The 19761-nt window shown below is 40.9% G+C and overlaps 2 protein-coding genes across 3 annotated transcripts in view; one reads left to right on the forward strand and one right to left on the reverse strand.

The window, feature by feature from the left end:
• The window catches only part of LYRM4 (LYR motif containing 4), a 100165-nt gene extending 87977 nt beyond the window's left edge, over positions 1-12188 (reverse strand). Inside the window, 1 exon segment of the mRNA XM_082325136.1 lies at positions 11721-12188. Coding sequence (XP_082181262.1) covers positions 11721-11806 — 86 coding nt within the window. The 5' untranslated portion in view covers positions 11807-12188.
• The window catches only part of FARS2 (phenylalanyl-tRNA synthetase 2, mitochondrial), a 250684-nt gene continuing 242883 nt past the window's right edge, over positions 11961-19761 (forward strand). Inside the window, exons 1-3 of one of the 2 annotated variants that reach the window (XM_082325108.1) lie at positions 11961-11992; positions 17693-17759; positions 18321-18407. The gene's annotated coding sequence lies outside the window, so the exon portion shown is untranslated. Of the gene's footprint in view, positions 11993-12118; positions 12195-17692; positions 17760-18320; positions 18408-19761 lie in introns of those variants that run through there. The other variant, XM_082325109.1, reaches the window with a different exon arrangement.

Here is a 19761-nt window from a genome sequence, read left to right on the forward strand (position 1 = left end):
AGGAGAAGTTCTTCTCAGATAACAATTACTCTAAATGTGGAATTAACATCTGGCTTAAAACTCAGTAACTCGGACGAATACTGGCTAAGGTTACCACATGATATATTAGGAGAGGAAAAGAGGTATGAATAGTGGTCTATTTATCATAACAATGTTTTCAGTATAACATTTTATGACCAGGGCAGATTACGTTCCCTTTGACACACAACATGACCTTTCATTCCCCAGGGTAGCAGAAAAGGTTTCCAATCTCAGAACAAATTACCCACAGAAGTTGCAGAAGCACCAGGTCCCTACCTAATGGCAGCAATAACTCGCACTGATAGAGAATTTCTCCTTCAAGGATTCCAACAAATTGTTGGGAAGTAACACCCCACAATCAAGCCTCAAAATCCACATAGGTTAGTACGCACTGCCACTAGTTCACAGCACGAGGAGTTCTGTGTAAGCATGGTATACTTATTTACCCAACACTGCATCACTGTAGCTGGTAGAACTATGTTCATCCTATGCTGCCATTGCTTTTGGAGGTGATGGCGAAGTCGCCGCCATCAGTTTGATAAATATTCAGCTTCACATTCAAAATCTGCAAGTAATAGGCAGCAATTTTTTGGTATAAATTACAAACTGAAAATAATAAATTAACAAATTTAGTAAAAAATGTGCTCATTAGCTCTGGAAATCAGGAAACCTATTTAGAGGTCTACACAAAATACATTTCTTCTTACTGTTTTGTAAACAAAACACTTGAACATTTATTTTCATATTGTAAATTAGTCAGGTCAGGGAAAAACCATGATGAGTGAGGCATCTAATTTACTTTGGACAGTGATAAAACTACTTAAATCAATCAATAAATGTTCCTCCCTTCAAAACTAGTTTACATACGAAGACCATTAAGTTGAAAACCTATTTGCTAACTTATTGGACCAGAAAAAAAGCTGTAATATTTTAGATGAGTCAAAGATGTTTTCTGGAACTTAGTAGCAGGTTAGTTTCAAGGCAACACAGCACACTTCTATTTGACATCCAGAACATAATTCAAGCTATAAACTTCTAGGATGTACTGCGGCTTGTACTATGTCTTAAGCACTTCATTTGAGCTGTATTGACTTCAAAACATTTCCCTGAGAAGGAAGCAGTCTGATGTTATTTAAATAAATAAAAACATTGATTACAAGGAGAGGCACATTTTGATGCATGAATGAATTACTGTTTCACAAAGAATTCTATTAGTGATTCAATCCAAAACTTCACAAAATGCGATGGCTTGTACCTAGCCCTTTCCACTCTCAGCTCCCCTGTTCTTATACTGTGATTAACAATGCAAAATAAATGATGGTTTCTGAACCCCCTCCCCCACCACTACATTTAACTCTTTCACTGCTATTCTAACATAGTTTGCAGAAAAGTGCTTAACATTCACTGAACATGTAACCACCAGTGGTGGCTATCCACAAGATAAACCGATTTTCTCCAACACCAAGGCTCTGAGGAAACATGTGTCCACATTTTTCCTGCTTATGCAAATGATACAGATGTTTACATCTGCCTGTGACTGCAACTGAGCATTGTGATTATATGCATGTTTGTTGGAGAAACAAATAATGCCAGTAAATAGATACTACCAAGCAAAAATACCATGTATTCTGCAAGCAAATACTAGATAGCAGAAATCACATGCTGTGCAAGAGAAAGATGGAGACAAGTCTGTAAAAACTGACCTCACAGTACACAATAAATTATTCTCATAGTCACAGAACCAAGTTCAATTATATAAGCTTCAATACCATAACGGATTAGTGTTTATTGCCAATATATTAGAACAGATTATAGTTTCAGGGAAAGATTTTCATTTTTTTTTTCTTTAAACACATACTTTCTCTGGCAGCCAAAATAATCTTACTTTTATACAAGCTAATAATTTAGAAACAGGTCTCCAATGGTTCCAGACCAGGATATGTCAAGACAAGCAGACTCAGAAGGACTGTCAAGACCTGGCAATTTCTTGCAAAGTATATAACAAAATACAGTTAATTATGTCAACTTACATATCAGCATTTTCTAAATTTAAGTTAAACATCTTTTGACCTAAATGCTATCGGGTTCAAGAAAAAAGAAAAAAAAAAAAAGCACTGCAATTCAATGGAGATTCATTTGTCAGAAGACTAACACACCTATCATACTTCCTCTAGCTTCCACAATGGCTTCACAACTTGCTTTAAACAGGGATTTTTGAAAAAGGATTACTGGGATGGAGCAGAAGCAAATCCCTGACCTCTTGATACCAATACATTCATACATGCATACACACATGTAGTATTTACTTTGTGCATAGGCTTCTTTTCTTTAGAAGACTTAAATGTGATTTAACCAACTGCTATTTATTTTAAAAGTTAGAAAAATATATCTAAGCAGCAGCTTTTCTGAAGATTTTGTAACAAACATGATGCTGAAAAAAAGTCTAGTCCTAAGTATTATGAGTCTCTGAATACCAGTCAAGCCATTCACAGCACAGGACCTTCAAATTTTCCTGAAGAATAACTTAAAAATTTTATTTCATACACATTCTGTTAAGGAAGACAGCATCTGAACACAACTGAATTCTTTCACTATTATCATATTAAACGTTCAGTTGTGTGTTGCATCCTGAGAAAAATGTTAGAAATTTATACAGAGATCAGGTGAAAAGGAATAGAATAAAAAGTAGAAAAAAAGTAAGGGAAAAAAGGCCATTTTCCATAATGCCATCCTAGCCAGAATACTGTCTGAATGATTTGTGGCATCTTCATTCTTGAGAAAGAACTACAATATCAGGAAGAATCCCAGAAAGTATTCCTCACTGTGGACATCCTCTGTATTGAGTTGTGTGCAAAAGTCATGGAACAGCTGGCCCAACTATTCACACATGCAAGAAAACAATCAAGAAAGTTTTCTTTTCATGCCCATTTTTCTTGGAAAAGCAGACAACTATGTACAATCTAGGACTGTACTTTCTTGGTCAGCAAACCCAAAAACACATTGGAAGAGTTTTATCAAAGAGGTAGTTCAGACAGCATCCTTGCTACCTGTTGCTGCAGCAAGTCGTTCTAAACATTGCTCGATCAACTGCGGTTTCTTTTTTTGCAAAATTACTTTGATTTTTTTAAAATCCAGAATGCTGATCTTCTAAAGAATACTTGAAATAATAGTCTGTCTACAGTGTCTTGAATAAGTCTCGGTGTTACGAGGTCAGCATCTTTCCATCACGGGCAGTATACAGACGGATACAGTGAGGAACTAAATGTTAAAGCCACATCCAAGACTAAGGAAAGGAGGAGGTGAGCTAGGACAGCATTTCAATACTTAAAAACTCTTACTACATAACAAAGTGTTTTTCATTTACCAGAAATCATATGCATATGTCTATTGGCATGAATCACTGCCAGAGGCAGTAATTTTTCTATTACTCTCATTAGTTCTCTAACAAATTCTACTGGTAATTAAATCTTACGTAAAAAGAAAAATGTCCCTGCTCTATTGTGCTATACAAAGAACACAAAAATGTCTCTGAAAACAAACACATCAGCTTTACTCAATTTGGGTGCCTTTACTAAAATAACAAAGTCCATTAATCAGTCTTTTGAGGAAGTCCCCACTCATTTGTCTTCCAACTACAAAATTTGAATTTTTCCAGAACTCTGTATGCCATATATGTGCTCCAAACTCTCCCTCCAAGTTATTACCATTCAAAACTCTCCTCTACCAAAACAAAAAAGTGAAGTCAAGAAAATTACATCGAAACCGCTGTGTAGATACCCTTTATTGTTGAGGAAGAACATAATTTTACAAGGGTAAAGTGAATGTATTTGAAAAATGACAATCACCATTGTACCTTTAAATCCAAGAAAGCAACTCCTAATGAACATGATCAACACAACTTCGATGGAATGATTTTCAGTTGGGAAATGTTACTATCAAAAAAGGAAAAACATTTGGCAAAATTGTTTCCAATTGGTTTAAAATTTTATTTCAGAGAAATATGTTCTGATGGTACCTAACGATTATGTTTTGACATTTTTGGAACAGAATGCTTTAATTGTCTTTCCAAAATGTTTTATATATAGAATACTGAAGTGAAATGGAAATACTTCAATGCTATCAGACCCAAAGTCTGACAATCCAAAATCATGTTCTTATGCTGCTGGATTTTCCTCAGAAGTGTATGCATTTCCATGTTTTAGTGTTCAGAGTGTAATCATCTCAGTCCTTTCCATAGTTCCCACCCTAATCAACGGATTGAGCACCATCCAGAGCTCTTAAAATACCAACATCTCTATGCAAGCATACATGATTCTGATAGAATAAGGCAATATACATAAAAGACCCTACAATAACATAACAGCAAAATATCTGCATGGTATGTGGTCGCTGAAATAATGGCCAAAATTTAACTCCCCACAGAAAAAGATATTAATAAGGCCAACCACAAATCTGTGTGAGTGCTCTACAAAACTGATCTGCAAACGTGCAGTGCCTGTTTGCCCATGATTTTGGGTCATGCAGCTGCCAGGCCAAAAGAAGTGTCTGCAACAGCATAGGATGGAAACCACTCCACATCCCGAGCTCAGGAATACCACACCTGCTTGCAGCCCTGACTTTTTTTATACTTTCAGGTAGATTACAGAGATAGCCATGTACTCATCATGTGGGAAATTAACTCAAACTCCTAAAGTTTATCATCACTCCGAACACAGCCAGCAATTATGTAGAGAGAAAGAAAAATAAGTTACCCACTTTCTGTACACAGACAAGGAAAAAAAAAAAAAAAGATATTGTAAAGCTGCAGTTCGGTCACCTTACTCCTACAAAGAAGGCAGGCAGCTCTGCTGGACAGAACTAGCAGTTTTATTTTTTCCTGTATTTCTTACCTCAGCTACAAACTACCACTTTGGAGAGAACACAGTACTTTCTCTAACATGGCATGTTTCTGTTTTCTCGTTATTGTTTTGGATTTTTTTTTTTTTTTTTAAATCACCATTCAGTCTTTTTTTCCTCCCAAACACAGAGAAACATGATAACCCAAGAGCTGATAATCTGCTGGCAGATGTTGTCAATCACAAACTTCATTAGGACAACCAGCGAGAAAAAGGCTTACTCAGCTTGGATAACTGTCACATGTAAATTTTAACATGGTTGTTAAATTACCTGAGTGATAAAAGTGCAAAAAGAACCAGTGACCAGACTCTATATACCAGGGACTAAAAGCAAAGTAAGACTTTTCAATTAAAGTGACCAAATAAGGTATGTTGGGAGGAAAAGAAACCCATTTTTGAAAAAGCATATTTTTTAAAAATTTTATTTGGTGTGAATTATGCTGTCGAAAGAGTTGTTAGCACAATTGTAAAAGATTTATGCCTCCTTGAAGAACAAGCCGTTATGCAAGTACAGGTCAACTCAACCTATACTTGTGTAAAAATCCAGCTGCTCTCGTGAATGCTCCGAACTGGCGCCCACGTGTACCCGACTGTTCCCACAGCCTGCTCCTTCCCTGGTTCGAGGAACCATCGAGACAGGCACCACGCAGAAGCAGACAGCCTGAATCGCTATGGCAGTGACTTATTCCTGGACATCCTCTTTCCTACTGTTGCAGCAGTAGGAGAAGGCACCTTCTGCACAGCTCCCCTCCTCTGCTTGGGCTCATTTGGCACGACCAGAAGAAGCCTTTGTTGAAATCCAAGAGCATAAACCCCTCAGCCCATAGCCCATGAGCAGAAAGCCCTTGCAGCCTGCCAAGCTGACCTACTTGATCGGCTCTTAGCAGCCCTCTTTCCCAAAGGAATGGACTATAGGCTAGACTGATGTGCAAAGCAACATGAGAAAAGTTAGTCTGTTAAATTGACAACACGAAATTTCATCTACGGACAATGATTTTTACCTCATATAACCACTCTTACAAGTTTCTACATCAGGTACGCCGCAAGAGGACCAACAAAGGTCCTATATATTGAATTAAGTTGCAACATTTAAGAAAGCTTCCAGGTCCTATACGTAAGAACAGAATCAAGGAACAACCGTAATACACCGATTGTGCATTCATGCTCCACCAAAAGTCCATTTCCTTCCAAGTGATACAATGTATTAAGGGGCTAGAGGCAGCATTTGTGCCTAGCTGCCAAGGAGGAAGAAAAAGTTGCATTCATTCTCAAACAACTAATAACAACTCTCAAACAACTCTGACATTACAGAGGGCAATAAATTGAGCTGGTAAGAAAAATGTAAATACCTGGAAGATAGATAAAACAAAGGCGGCAGAAAGCTGAGGTAGGATTTAATAGAGACATGAAATGATTTTTCACGCTGCTTCTTAAAAATTAAAGAATTGGAATTCCATCTGGGAAATGAGAGAATGAACACACTTAGATTTTTTTTTTTTTAGTATCTCGTGTTAAATTTATGTTCAAAGGGTATCCTATAGCTGTTTCACATCTTTCTCCAGAGTGTAGTATCTAAGAATCTTGCCATTAAGCATGCAGAAAAATTAAAATAACAAAGTGTACGTCAATATACTGCTGTGTCCCAATTCCTCACCTTAGCCTAAAAAGTTGATCAGCACACTCACTATTTGAGCAAGACTTCAATTTGGGTAGCAGTCAGCACAAAGTCTCAAAATGGAAAAGACTGACATTAGTGGAACAGCAACAGAAACAATGAGAAATGGGGCACTGCTAAACCAGATCCCTCGTCCAAATGTTCAAGGATGGCTCTTCATTTATATTTGTGTTTAATCGGGAGCCACAATCAATCTTTACATAACAGCAGCTGGCATCCGACATCGTTCCTTCTTCCATTTTTCTATTTGCAAAAAGCAGACTAAATCTTGCATACGCAGCAACGATCATCAGCTGAAACATTTTCTTAAACACAGATCAGCTTATTTTTTATGTATATCAGTAAGAGTTACCACCTCTACACATACAGTATACCTGGCCATGCATGCCAAACTTAATGACACTGACTATGAACAAGAGACTTTTTCAGACCCATCTGGACTTATGGGAGCAGCAACTCACTGCCATGAAGAAAAAATACATAAGCATTTTTAGTGATTATCATTGTTCTTTACTCTGATTTCATGCATGTAGAAGACCTCAAACTGTAGAAATGTAAGTTCTAATGTTAAAACTTTGTCTCACCAAACTTTTACATTAAATTCAGCTATTAAGCTTAGTGCAGAAACACAGGAATCATATACTTCCCCCCCCCCCCCCGCCCCCAGAAGAACAGCTTTAATGTCAAAAGACTATACACACCTTAAGAACACGATCTCATGGAACAACCTCCCCAGGGACGTGATAGAGAGGTTTTCAAGATGCGACCGGACAGGGTGTTAGATAATCTCACCTAGGCTCCCTTTCCCACAAAAGGTTGGACCAGATGATCTTTGAAGACCCTTTCCAACCTGGGCTGTTCTATGGTTCTATGACTCCCTAAAATCAGATTAACAACTATGTCATTCAAGACAGAAAAAGCAATTGGCACTGAAAAAACAGTATAACTTCCCTTGCTTGGTTTTGTTCTTAGGTTAGCAGAGATTTGCAAAAATCATATTTACTAGTTTTAAAATCTTGAAGGACATGTCTCAGATGAAACTGCATGCATTCAATTAACTTGTTTCCAATGTAAAACCTGTTTTGACAAATTTCCTTTCCTGATTCTTCTATATTCTGGGTATTTTATTAATTAATCAAATAACATTGCACATTCTAATAGAAAAATCAAATTCCATTAAAATGCGATTTACACAGACAAGAAAAAAATATATCTATAAATAAAACCACAACATCCACCAGTTAACAGAGAACATAATGAATAACTGAAATAAATACACAATAAATCAAGAAATACCTTAAAAAACCCATAATTTATTTGCAGAAAAATTCCAACAGAGAGACTTAAAGCTTCTGACATTGCTCATAACTACAAGAAATTAAAGAATTAGAAAGGAGACCAGATGGAAGCATGTCATATGATGTTTCCCGGAACTTATTAGCCAGTGTTAGCATCTTTATAGGCCAAGGAAGGCTGGGGACCTGAGAATCATAGTAAGGTTGGTTAGCTAGAATCTCTGGCGCTTATCCAAGCCAGCCTCCCACTGGAAGTAGGCCTACCCGCAACAAGGTCAGCTCAGCCATGGTGCTGTTCGGTTAAACCTGTCATGAAAACCTTCAAAAATGGAGATGTCAAAATGTCTCGGAGTAACCTGCTCCAGTCCTGAGCTACCCTTCTGGAGAAAACCCTCTTCCACTGGGTTCCCATGCATTTTGACCACTGAGCTTCAGTCATGTTAAACAAACAAGAAACTTTAAAGTTCAGGTTATCCTCATTTGCAACCAGATGTGTTTTAACAGCTTTCACAAGTTTATAAATTCTTTTGTTATCTCTACCAAAAAAAGAGGCCCCACATAAAGCCATTATTTAAATCACAAAAGAAATTCTATTTAGAAATTATCCCTTATATCAATTTAGTTGAGACTGTAATCCAACATGTTATAAACCATCAGAGGATCTACTTTTTGTCAACCAAGCAGAAGAAAACAGTACACTCATTAAGAACCACCTTTTTGACTCAAAACCCAACAGCTTCCCTCTTCGCATATCGATTTTCCTCCGGTACAAATCACTCTTGCCTTCCTCAGACTGTCCGCATGGGTAACAGGGCAGAAGGGCAGACATGAAATTACTTACAGTCTACTAAATTCTCTCTCCCTGCTGTTAAAACCTGGCCTATGCATCTGGGCCTCCAAACACTCCATAACATTTACTGTAGGACTCTGGAGATGGTCCTGTGTGTTGTTATTCTGAAGGCCGCCAATGGTGACCTCATTTACTTTAAGACATGAATGTTATTCTTCACAGTTACAGCACTAAAAGTTCTTTTGGGTGGTAGAAGAAAATTTGATACTACCAGATGACATATAGAATGTATTTACTAAGAAAGTCACAGAACAAAAATATTGACTTTTCCATCACAATCTATATGTACACATTTAAGAGAAAAAGCACAGCACGCAAATAAGGACACAATAACCAGCTGATCATACTCCAGATGTACACTTACAAATACGCACTGTGTGCAATAATAAAATATTCAGAAATTCTCCAACTGAAATAATGAATCAATAAGATGAATCTTTAATACTTTCTACTTTGCTACGAGTTGGTTCTTTACAAAGTCATTAGGTTTACTCCAGGGTATTACCATATCACATCACAGCAGCCCTGAGGACACAGCAGGACTGCTTATCTTGGCATGGAAGAAGCTAGCGGGGCGTCCATTTTAGCTATGGGTACGGCATAAACACCAACGCAGAATTGTTGTTGTGGTCCCAGCAGATCTCTACATGTAATAGCTGCTGATCGTTTCTTGCTAGAAACTGTGATTACTTTTAGTGCTCACAAATGCGTATACACTGCAAGACTTTACACATTTGCTGATTTTATAGTATCTAAAGACAGGCCCATCAAAAACCGAGATCTTTCCTTTAAGGAAAGGGAAAACTTGCACCGTGATATGGTGTCAAAAAATCAGATATCCAAGGTAAACACATATCTTGCAATTTCTATCCTTCAAAATTTGCTAGTATAAAAACACTAAAAGAAACAGAGTGGAAAGTTTTACATTGTGTTAAGCAGAAAACTCATGGGTGCACCTATTGTTGTATGATAGTTAGCCTTGCCTTTGAGCTGCATGCCAAAATTTCCATACAGCCAAGACCCCCTCCCCCCCCCCAGGTACATACTTCATTTTCGGGGGACCTGGGGAGGCAGAGTTGGACTTCAAGTGTGGTTTAGAGAGAAGAGATAACAACAATTTCCCAAGTCCCCTGTGCTCCATCAGCAAGGGGCTGGGCAGAGGGGGGCCTACATGTGGTCTGTGAGGCTGGTGCCCCCCAATTGCTGGTGCAACCACTGCGAGGCAGCGGTAGCTTGCTTCCTCCCACTGCTGTGGACTCAGCTTCCTCACTGATCACCCCACAGCACAAACCCATTGCTGAAAACATGCCGTGGCCCAGACAGGAGCTACATTCAACTGTTCACCAACTGCACATCTCACAGGCCTCAAACCATCCCCATTACATACAATCCTCCCTTTGTTAGCCAGAAAAATGGCAAGCTGGGATACTGAGGATAGCAAAGAGCAGGGGGAAGCCTTGAAAGCAGGGGAACCAAAGAAGAAGGACGGGAACATGATGCACTCGCATGCCGCTGCATGGAGTTAGCCATGAAAGTTTATTGGCTCCAGCTCAGTTTCAGCCCCACAGCCTTTCTTCTCAGGGCACTCCTTCACACATGAGGTTTGTGGAATACTTATGCCTTGAAGAGTGCAGAGCTCAACATGGTTATGCAAGTTCAAAGGCTTCAATTCTCAATGCTTGCCAAATTGAAGAAGACTCGCAGCAAAGGCAGCTCACATGTCTCTGCCCGTGGTCCAACTGAGTGGTAAAGTGAATAAACTACCAGTGGGTAATACAAATTTGCCAGTACTGGTGGGAAGCATCCCCTGTGAACGCAGCAGAGATCTAACGGAGACCAGGCCTATGCCTGTAGCATGCAAAAACCAGTGTATAGAATCACAGAACCGTTAAGGTTGGAAAGGACCTCTGAGATCATCGAGTCCAACCGCTAACCGAACTGCCAGGTCCACCTCTAAACCATGTCCTTAAGCACCACATCCACACATTTTTTCAATACTTCCAGGGACTGTGATTGTACCACATCCCTGGGCAGTCTGTTCCAATGCCTAACTACTCTCTCCATGAAGAGATTTTTCCTAATAGCTAATCTAAATATGCCCTAGCATAACTTGAGGCTGCTTCCTCTTGTTCTGTTGCTTGCTACCTGGGAGAAGAGACCAACCCCCACCTCGCTACAACGTCCTTTCAGGCAGTTATAGAGCACGATAAGGTCTCCTCTCAACCTCCTCTTCTCCAGACTAAACAACCCCAGCTCCCTCAGCTGCTCCTCATAAGACTTGTCCTCCAGACCCTTCACCAGCTTCGTTGCCCTTCTTTGGACACACTCCAGCACCTCCATGTCCTTCTTGTAGCGAGTATGTCTTTCGCCAACAGCCAGAGAAGGCAGCCAGCCATGCAGCGTGGCATCCTGTGCAGCGGGACGAGTGAACCCTGCTCCCTCACCGCACACAGCAACGTACTTGTACTGTACCTTGGGCACAGCAGACGGTACCAGGCTTTGGCAGGGAAGCCAGCCTTCTCCACCACAACCAGGGCTGCAACCTGGCCCCGGCTCTCCCCCGCCAGAAGGGCAGCATCCAGACCAGACACCAGCTTTTTCGGGCTGGGAAAACCTCTGTCTTCTCCCTTCCTCCTACAGCAGGCAGGGCCCATACCTGGTGCTTCTGAGGCAGCCCGGGGCCAGGCACAGGGGCCGGGGGCTGGCCTTCCCCTGCGCCCCGAGCCGGGCCGAGGCCCAGGCCCGGGCAGGCCGCCGCGGCCGGGCCCGCTGTCGCTCCCGCCCCCAGGGCACGGCTCGGCCTGGGCGGCCGCCCGCTCCTCCGCGGGGTCCCCCGAGGTCACAGCTCCCCGGCGCCCGCCAAAACCGGCCCCTGCCCAGCCCCGAACAACGCCGGCATTCCCCCGCCCCCGTTACCCCGACGCCTTCCCGGGGAGAAGCGGGGTCGGGGCCGCTGCTCGCCCCCGCCCGGGCCGGGAGCGCACCTGTAGTTGTAGCCGCTGAAGCGCTGGCTCTCCCGCAGCAGGGCTCGGTACAACCGGAGCACCTGGGCCCGGCTGGACACTGCCATGTTGCCGACGCCAGGCGGGTCCTCCCGCGGCGAGGCCCCTTTCCCCGCCCGCAGCGCCCGGGGCCGCGCCGGCCCCCGGAGCCGCCTCCCGCCACCCGCGCCGGCCTCTCTGCGCGCCTCCGCGGCGGGCAGGCGGGGGCGGGGGCAGCCGCGGCGGCGGCAGGAGCGGGAGCGCACGGCCTGGCGGTGAGCGGCGGAGCGGGGGGGCAGCGGCCGCGGCTCGGCCTGGGCCCAGCGCAAGGCCCGGGGCGGAGCGGGGAGAGGCTGCGGGGGGAAAGGCTCTTCCCGGGCTGAGGCGGCCCTGAGGGGCGGCGTTTCCGCGCAGAGGGCTCGGGGCCGGTCCCAGGCCCGGGCGGTTCCGCCGGGCCGGCCCGGGCCGGCGCCGCAGGTGCGGTAGCTCCGCCGGGAGGCCACCGCTCAAGCCTCGGCCTGCCCTGAAGCGCCGCCGCCGCTTCCCCGCGGGCTCGGTCGGTGCGGCTGTGAACGGCCCGAGCGCTGGCAGGGCGGGGAGGGAGGGAGGGAGGGGAAGGCCCAAGCGATAGGGAAAGGAAAACCAGCGTTGAAATAAACTGGCCGGTGATAGCAGCGTGGTTGCGTGCACCCACGCGTGTTTTGTTGGCGTGTTGTACGGGGAGGTGGGTGCTGGCAAGGTGGGGTTGGTAAAGGGCCTGGAAACGAGCAACAGGTATGTGTGTTGGGGCATTGCATCAAATCGCTATGTAAGTTTGCAGCTCACCTGTGCTAGAGTAACAGGGCCTGATGTGGTACCGTGATGTGTGAGTTGTTCCTCTCTAAGTATCCCGTTTTAAGTTGAATTCTGTTATTTGAACTAACTTGACTTGTGTAGTTATAGTTCAGGTAGTGTTTAAGTAGTGAGAGTCTCTGAAGGAGGTTAGTAAGGGTTTCCTGCCTCTGCACTTTTCTTTTCAATGGGAAATCTCTATTTACTTACTGTTTTTTATGCTTTTTTTTTTTTCCCCCAGCCCTGTGAAATGACCTCATGGGTTTTATCAGTGTCCTCCTCTAAGGTTCTGCATTTGTGCAGATTTTTTAGAAAGCGAATAACTGTGTTAATCTTTAGGTGAATTTAACGCACAAACCCACGTGTGTTGAAACTGGCCCTGAAGAGGGCAGTACCCAGGCAGGGACCAGGGTACACAGTACCTATGTATTGTACAGTCCACAGCACAACAGGTTACCTGAACCATTTAAAAAGTAGGTTCTGCTTGTTTATTTACTAAATCTTGGTCTTTATTCCTTTCTGCTGTGAAGCTAGAGCCATTTTTCTACTTAAGCACTTCTTTTATTGTTTATACCGGAGGCATCCTGATCCTTTTGTTGCTGGAAACAGCACATACCTAGCATCCTCTTCTGCTGAAAGTTTTGCCGCTGCAGAATAAACTTGACTTTGTAACTTACAGGTATGATGCCCCAGCTATATTTAATAGTGTTTAAATATTATCAATAGTATGATTTATTTATAATCATTGCAGGGTTCCTACTTTTTCCACAGTATGTTTTGTATGTAGTAGATGTTTATATACATTCTACATGTCTCTAGCAAAAGTGCTTCAATTGCTGCTGCTGATTGAACTCATATTTTATTGTATATGCGCTTTGAGTATTATTATTTGTGCCAGTTGTACATCTGATGCAATATACAGTTCATTGCACAGAACTAAAATAGTTCTGTGCTTTTGGATATAAATAGTATAGACATGCATGGATTTATCTCAAGTTCATTTTTACAAGTATGCTATGTTTTAACAGCCCTTTTAGCCTTTGGGAAACAGAGATTTTTTTTTTTTTTTTTTCCCCCCATACATAGCAAATTTCTTGGATATTCTCTTTATCAAAACCAAAGCAAGAAATGTTAGAGGAAATGGTGCATTTTTGTAGAAAAATGTAAGCAACTGAGACTCCGTGATAAATATCATGCTTTTGAGGCCTTCCCTTGTAAGTTACAAAACAATGTGTTTTGGACTAGCTTTTGTCATTCGGGAACCCCAAACAGAAAAATGTAAAGCAAGCATGCTTTTTAGTTGTCTGTGGGACCAAATTCTTGTTATAGCCCAAGCCATGTTGTTGACACAGATTGCCATGCCAGAAGTGGAGTCCATCTGAGGTGCTGGTGCTCCCCCATCTTTGCAGCTGTTGGTGGCTGGGGTGGTTAATATATGTTAAAGCAGAACTCTTGCTTTGTGTCTGGAAATTTACCATCTTCCCTTAAAGCAGCAGTGGCAACCTTGCCCTTTGTTTTGATCATGGGCTTCAGACAGCTTAAAAGATACAGGTCTGTCATGTACAGAGCAAAATCTAGCATTGAGAGTTCAGTAAAGTTATGTGAAATTGTTCTGTAGATGAGTGTGGCCCTTATTCTGTCTAATTTTACAGCAGCCCTCTTTGTTGTTGTGAGAAATAAAGTTTTGATGCTACAGTCTTCAGCTCTAAAAGATGAGAGAGTAATTGGGAAGAAAGCAAAACATTAAGTAAATTTTGTTTACAAGAACATTATTGATTTAATATTTGTAAAGTAATTATAAATGATTTTGAAATAGCCATGTTACTGAATCTCCCTGACAATTTTAATGATTTTTTTTTTTTAATTTTTTTTTTTTTTTTTTTTAGAGAACTGTGTTTTTCTTTTAAAGAAGCATGGAAAGCTCATATGCTTAGAATAAGCAATAAGCACATGCAATGTACTGTCAAATGCAAAGTAAACATATCAAAGGAAAAAAGAGTTTCCTCTTGTCTCCCTTTCCTGGTTTAACCTTTATTACATTCAGGGAGAGAGGAACAATTTTTTGAAGAAACTTGTCATCTTTGTGCAGTTGGCTTGGTGCTGTTGACTGGAAAAATTAATTATTTTCTTATGTATTTTATTATTATGTTTTCTTGGAAGCAATGGATTATGGTCTCAGAAGTCCTGTCATTCTACTGTAAGTGGGCATTGCCTCTGCTATGACTGGCGTACACGTGTTTCTGCTGGTCTTCTGTGTACATGCATCACTGCAAGCCCACAGAGAATTTGAAGGACAGACGCAGTCCAAACGACCACCGTTGTGTCCTGTGACACTGGAGCCTAGGTATGGGGAAGCAGTAATGGTCACTTCATTAACTGCCTCCTCATTCCCTAGGGGAAATCCACACCTGAATTTAATCTAGACACCGAACCAGGATCAATCAAGACATGGGCAGATGATTTTTTTTTTTAATTTTTTTTTTTTTTTACCCCCAAGCTTCTCTGGTTTAAAACTCAGTGCTGTTTTATTGTTACATTTTATGGGGATGGGGCTAGAGATATGTTTTTCTTAATTGCAGTGATACATATAATCATTGTTGAAGGGGGTTGGTGGGTGTTCATTTATACAGAAGTCTTTGCTTCTGACATTTGGCCTGAGGAAGGAATGTGGCCTGTGCCTTGCCTTTCTGCATCTATTGGGATAAATAAGCACTTTGAGAATGATATAATAGTATCAGTATCTGGAATAGTTACTAATATTTTAAATATGTAGCTCCTAAAGAAGAAGGAGGGGGGGAATTTGGATGAAATACCTGCAGAGACTGTGGGCTGGTGTGAAAGGAAACAGCTGTTATATTCTCTGGTACATATTGGGTGTTTTCTTGTGCGTTGCCGAATTGTTCCTTGTGGTACACTATTTCAGCTTTATGATATGGCACTCAACACTTTAACAGAGTGTGTGCTTTCCTGGTATGCTGCTGTTCATGTTCATTATTTTTCATTGGGGGTCAGAATGATAATTGATTGTCATGATATTATCATCTCTTTTAATTGTTGTTTTTCAGTTTGTGAAAATGTGCTAACTTTTCCCTGCTGCTTTGGTGCGGTTTGTCTCTCTTCGTCCCTGCTCTTAGTTCTTGATGGACAATGTCGTTCACAGTGAGATCCTACCAAGTAGGACCTTTAAAATAAGGACTATAAATCACGAGAATTTTGGTATTTCAGTCACAAATGTAGCAAACTATAACTTAACCATTCCCTATAGTGAGGAAGATTTCCACAGTATCAAAAGGAGGCCTTGAATAACTCTGCTTTTTTTAAAAAAATATATATATTTATTTGGCTGCCCTATAGAAAGGAACATTTTTAATCAGGAGTAGAGGCTTACATGTTTCAAATTCAGCTATGCTCCTAAATGATTTGTGCATTTTGGAAAGTTCTACCTAAGAGTTCAGGGGGAAGAAATAACCAGGACAAAGCTCTTGGCCACTTTTTTTGAGTTACCCCGTCTCTTTCTGAACTGAATTGCAGAATGTCGTGTATTGTTTAGAATAAGACTGTAAGAATAGTAATAATAGGGGAAAAAAAAAAAAAACCCACAGTAGTGGATTTTCACAGAATTATAGTATCATAGAATGGTTTGGGCTGGAAGGGACCTTAAAGATCATCTAACTCCAGCCCCCCTGCTATGGGCAGGGACGCCACCCACTAGACCAGGTTGCTCAGGGCCCCGTCCAACCTGGCCTTGAACACTGCCAGGGACGGGGCGTCCACAACCTCTCTGGGCAACCTATTGCAGTGCCTCGCCACCCTGGTTTTCTGTTGCAATGCTCCGTTGTGTAAGGGGATACCTGTTTTACTGCTGCTCTAAAAACCTTTGGTGGTTCGTGATGTCTTGTGTTGCAAGTGTCTAACTGAAAGAAATGCTGAATTCTCTTTTCCTTGTTGGCCTCAGTTTTAATGTTCTTATTTCCTGTGGCCATGTGCAACACCAGTGGATTTCATGGGCATCACGTTGCCTGCTAATTATGTATCATATTAAGCACCTGGACAGGTCAGCAATCATGGGATAACATCTGGATCAATGACATGCAATGTTGATATATACCATATTGATTTTGAAAGATGTTGATAGTGGACATATGTTGGTAAAGTACTTTGAAATGCCTGAAATAAAAATGCTATAGAAGTCCAGAATTAAATTGTGTTACAGTAATAAGCAAGAGATAAGTAATAGGGGATTAAAATTATGAATAATGTTTAAATAGTTCAGTGTGTAATAGTTGCATCAAATGTGAATGTCACTTCCAACCTTAATGCTGATGAAATCCAAGGTATTTTTCAAGACAAGAACCCAACAACAAATGAACATATTTTGTGCTGTATGGTTGGTTGTTATACTGAAATCTTACTGAGAAACCTAATCATGAGAAGTGGGAAGGACAGGATTTATTAAGTTTATTTTTGTCCTATATGGATGTGTATGTGGATATGTATAAAGGCATGTGTGGATACATATAAAAGCATGCGCACAGTCATGTGGTGGTGGTAAAGGTGAAGGTTATGCTGTTCATCTCAGATTCTCCATGCTGCAGTGTTGGGGATTTGTGCACAGCTAGCACAGTGCTGTGTGGGTTTTGTTTGTTTTTTTTTGTTTGTTTGTTTGTTTGTTTGTTTGTTTTTGTTGGGTTTTTTGTTTGTTTGTTTGTTCTTTTATTTCCCTCCTGGTTACGTGGTCCTATATCCTAGGTATGGGAAATTAAAGATAACATGTTGCTTGGATGCGTCCTGATTCTTCTCCTGTTCCCTGCATTGTGGGCATGGGCCCTCTTGTCAGATGATACTAGGGGGCTAGCTCCACTCAGGCTTAAATCCTTCCCTGAAAATCCACTTCACTGAGCATTTTCTTATAAATACTTCTTTTGTGATTCTTTCCTGGAAGCAATTCCTAGAGCAAAGTATCAGTGGGGGTAGAAGTATCATGTTACTATAAGGTAGAGTGGAGCTGTTGTAAGAAAACGTTATCTAAGGTGAAACAGAAGTGGAAAGTTCTTGTATAACAGGTTGAAAAGCTGTTATTGGGAAGAGGTGTGGCCTCTGAGAATGGGATGTGTGGAAGACACTAATATTTTTATTTTTTTTAGGGAAAGAAAGGTTAAGCAAAACTGTGGTTTACAATGGATGTGTAAAGCAACAAGGATTAAGTGGATTGTAAGTAAGCTATATGTTTAGTTTTCTGACTGTGTGATGAGGGGAGGGGGAATATGGTTTTCCACTTGTAATGCATTTTCATTTTATATGATGCTATGCATCCATATGACTTTTTGTTCTGGTAGCTTGGACTTTTGGTCCAGAAAAAAACCCCAACAGTTTAAATATGAAGCTGAAGCAAAGAAATGTAAAGAGAATATTTCTGGAGCGGAAAGGGACTGTGGAGCAGTGTTTTCATTTAAATGAGGAAAACAATATGCCTGTATTAGCAAATTGTAGTAATGGTAGAGTTAACTTAATTTTGCATGATCCTTGACATTTTTGATCTTTCATCTTGTGTCACTATCAGTTTTATGTACCCAGAGCTCTGGCCGGCATTCATGGTAGTGCATTAGGGATGTGTTTCTAAATATATCATGCTTCTGATGCATTTGTAAGATAAGATGAACTGTCAATATTTCCTTACATGCCTTCACACTTCTAGACAGAACTTTCTTTTTATTTTATTTCTGTTTCAGTTTTTTTATGTCTGGGGTGACTGTGCCAAAATTTGTCTTTCAGCCAGTCCCTGGAGAGAAGAAACAAAGCACTGACTAAAGCTAACAGGCAAAGGAAGCAGAGCTGAGGAAAGATTATCTCTGCTTGCAGGTAAGTAATTACAAATAAATTTAGCTTTCTGAATCTGTCTTTGACACTAGCACTGCCAGCCTTTTTAGGTATTAACAAGTTTTCAGTCCTTCTCCATTTTAATTAATAATAATAAAAAACCTTTCTTCATCAACTGTTAATGACAGCTACGATGACTAGGTATGCTGACTATTTAACTTTACTTTCCATATAGAATTCATGCATTTTCTTACTCCTAATACAAAGAAAATAGTAAGACTTAAGGTATAAAGATAGGTAGATAATAGTAGTAGGTGGATAGGTAGAAGATGATAATGTTCTGAAGGACAAATTCTATCATCTTTATGTTGGAGTATGTCCATATCTTTGAATGTAATCCCTTTGAGATCTGTCTAACTACATAAGCAGTAAGTTGCTGTTCAATGTGAGAACAGGTGGCAGAATTAGGTTCTCCTTACTTTACAAGCAACTTATAATTGATACAAGTTAGAATCCAGCATAGGATGCTCTGGTGAATGGGGAGTGAGCTCAGTGAGATCTTGGGAGAGGCAGTAGTTATGGCCTTACAAATCCCACTGTTAACCTTCCAGTCTGTTATGTTCCTGTCCCCATGGCAGAATAAGCTAAAGGCAATGTGTGTCCGTGTCTCTTCATGAAGTTTTGTGTCTTCACTCAAACTGGGGATGAGGGTGGATTTAGGTGGACATGCAGGCCTATGAAATGGAGCTGCCAGCTTTCCTCTAGGGATGGGTTTAACTTTCTGCAGAAAGGCAGGAAAGAGGAATGGGGGAAGAAATAGTTTGAAGTACTGTTCTGGCAAGATTTATGAGAGTTTGTCTGTCTGGAGTCCTGAATTTAAGTATCTCCCTGTTGTAGAATTTCTCTAATTAGCTTTTTCAGGTATGCTTTGTAGCCTAGGATCAGTTTTGCCCAAGATCAGTGTGGGGGTTTTTGGTTTTTGTTTTTGTTTTCCCCTGGCACTATACATGCTTTGTTTCCTTGCATTTATTTTTATGCAGGTGATTTTCATAATTATTTAACTTTTGCCTTTTTTTGGAAATGATTCCTGGTGAAGTATGTATGCTGCATCTAAAATGGAGAAAAACAGATAAACAGAGCAAATTATCAGGGTCCTCACAGAGATTCAACAGTGCTTCTTTTAAATTTTTTTTTTTTGTGTAGGATTTCAAAATTGGTTTGACTTTCAAGACAGTGTTCAAGACATTAATTGAGAGTGTTCTTATTTTGGGGAGTATTATCATAATCTTTTCATTGTTTTCTTTACTTTGGCTGTAAACATAGCTTTTTTCGCAACATTTATTTTAAATTTTATTTTATTATACTAATTACTTTCAGGGTGAAAAATTGCATAGTG

This window comes from Platalea leucorodia (assembly GCF_965183815.1).
Source record: "Platalea leucorodia genome assembly, chromosome: 1".
Lineage (NCBI taxonomy): Eukaryota > Metazoa > Chordata > Aves > Pelecaniformes > Threskiornithidae > Platalea > Platalea leucorodia.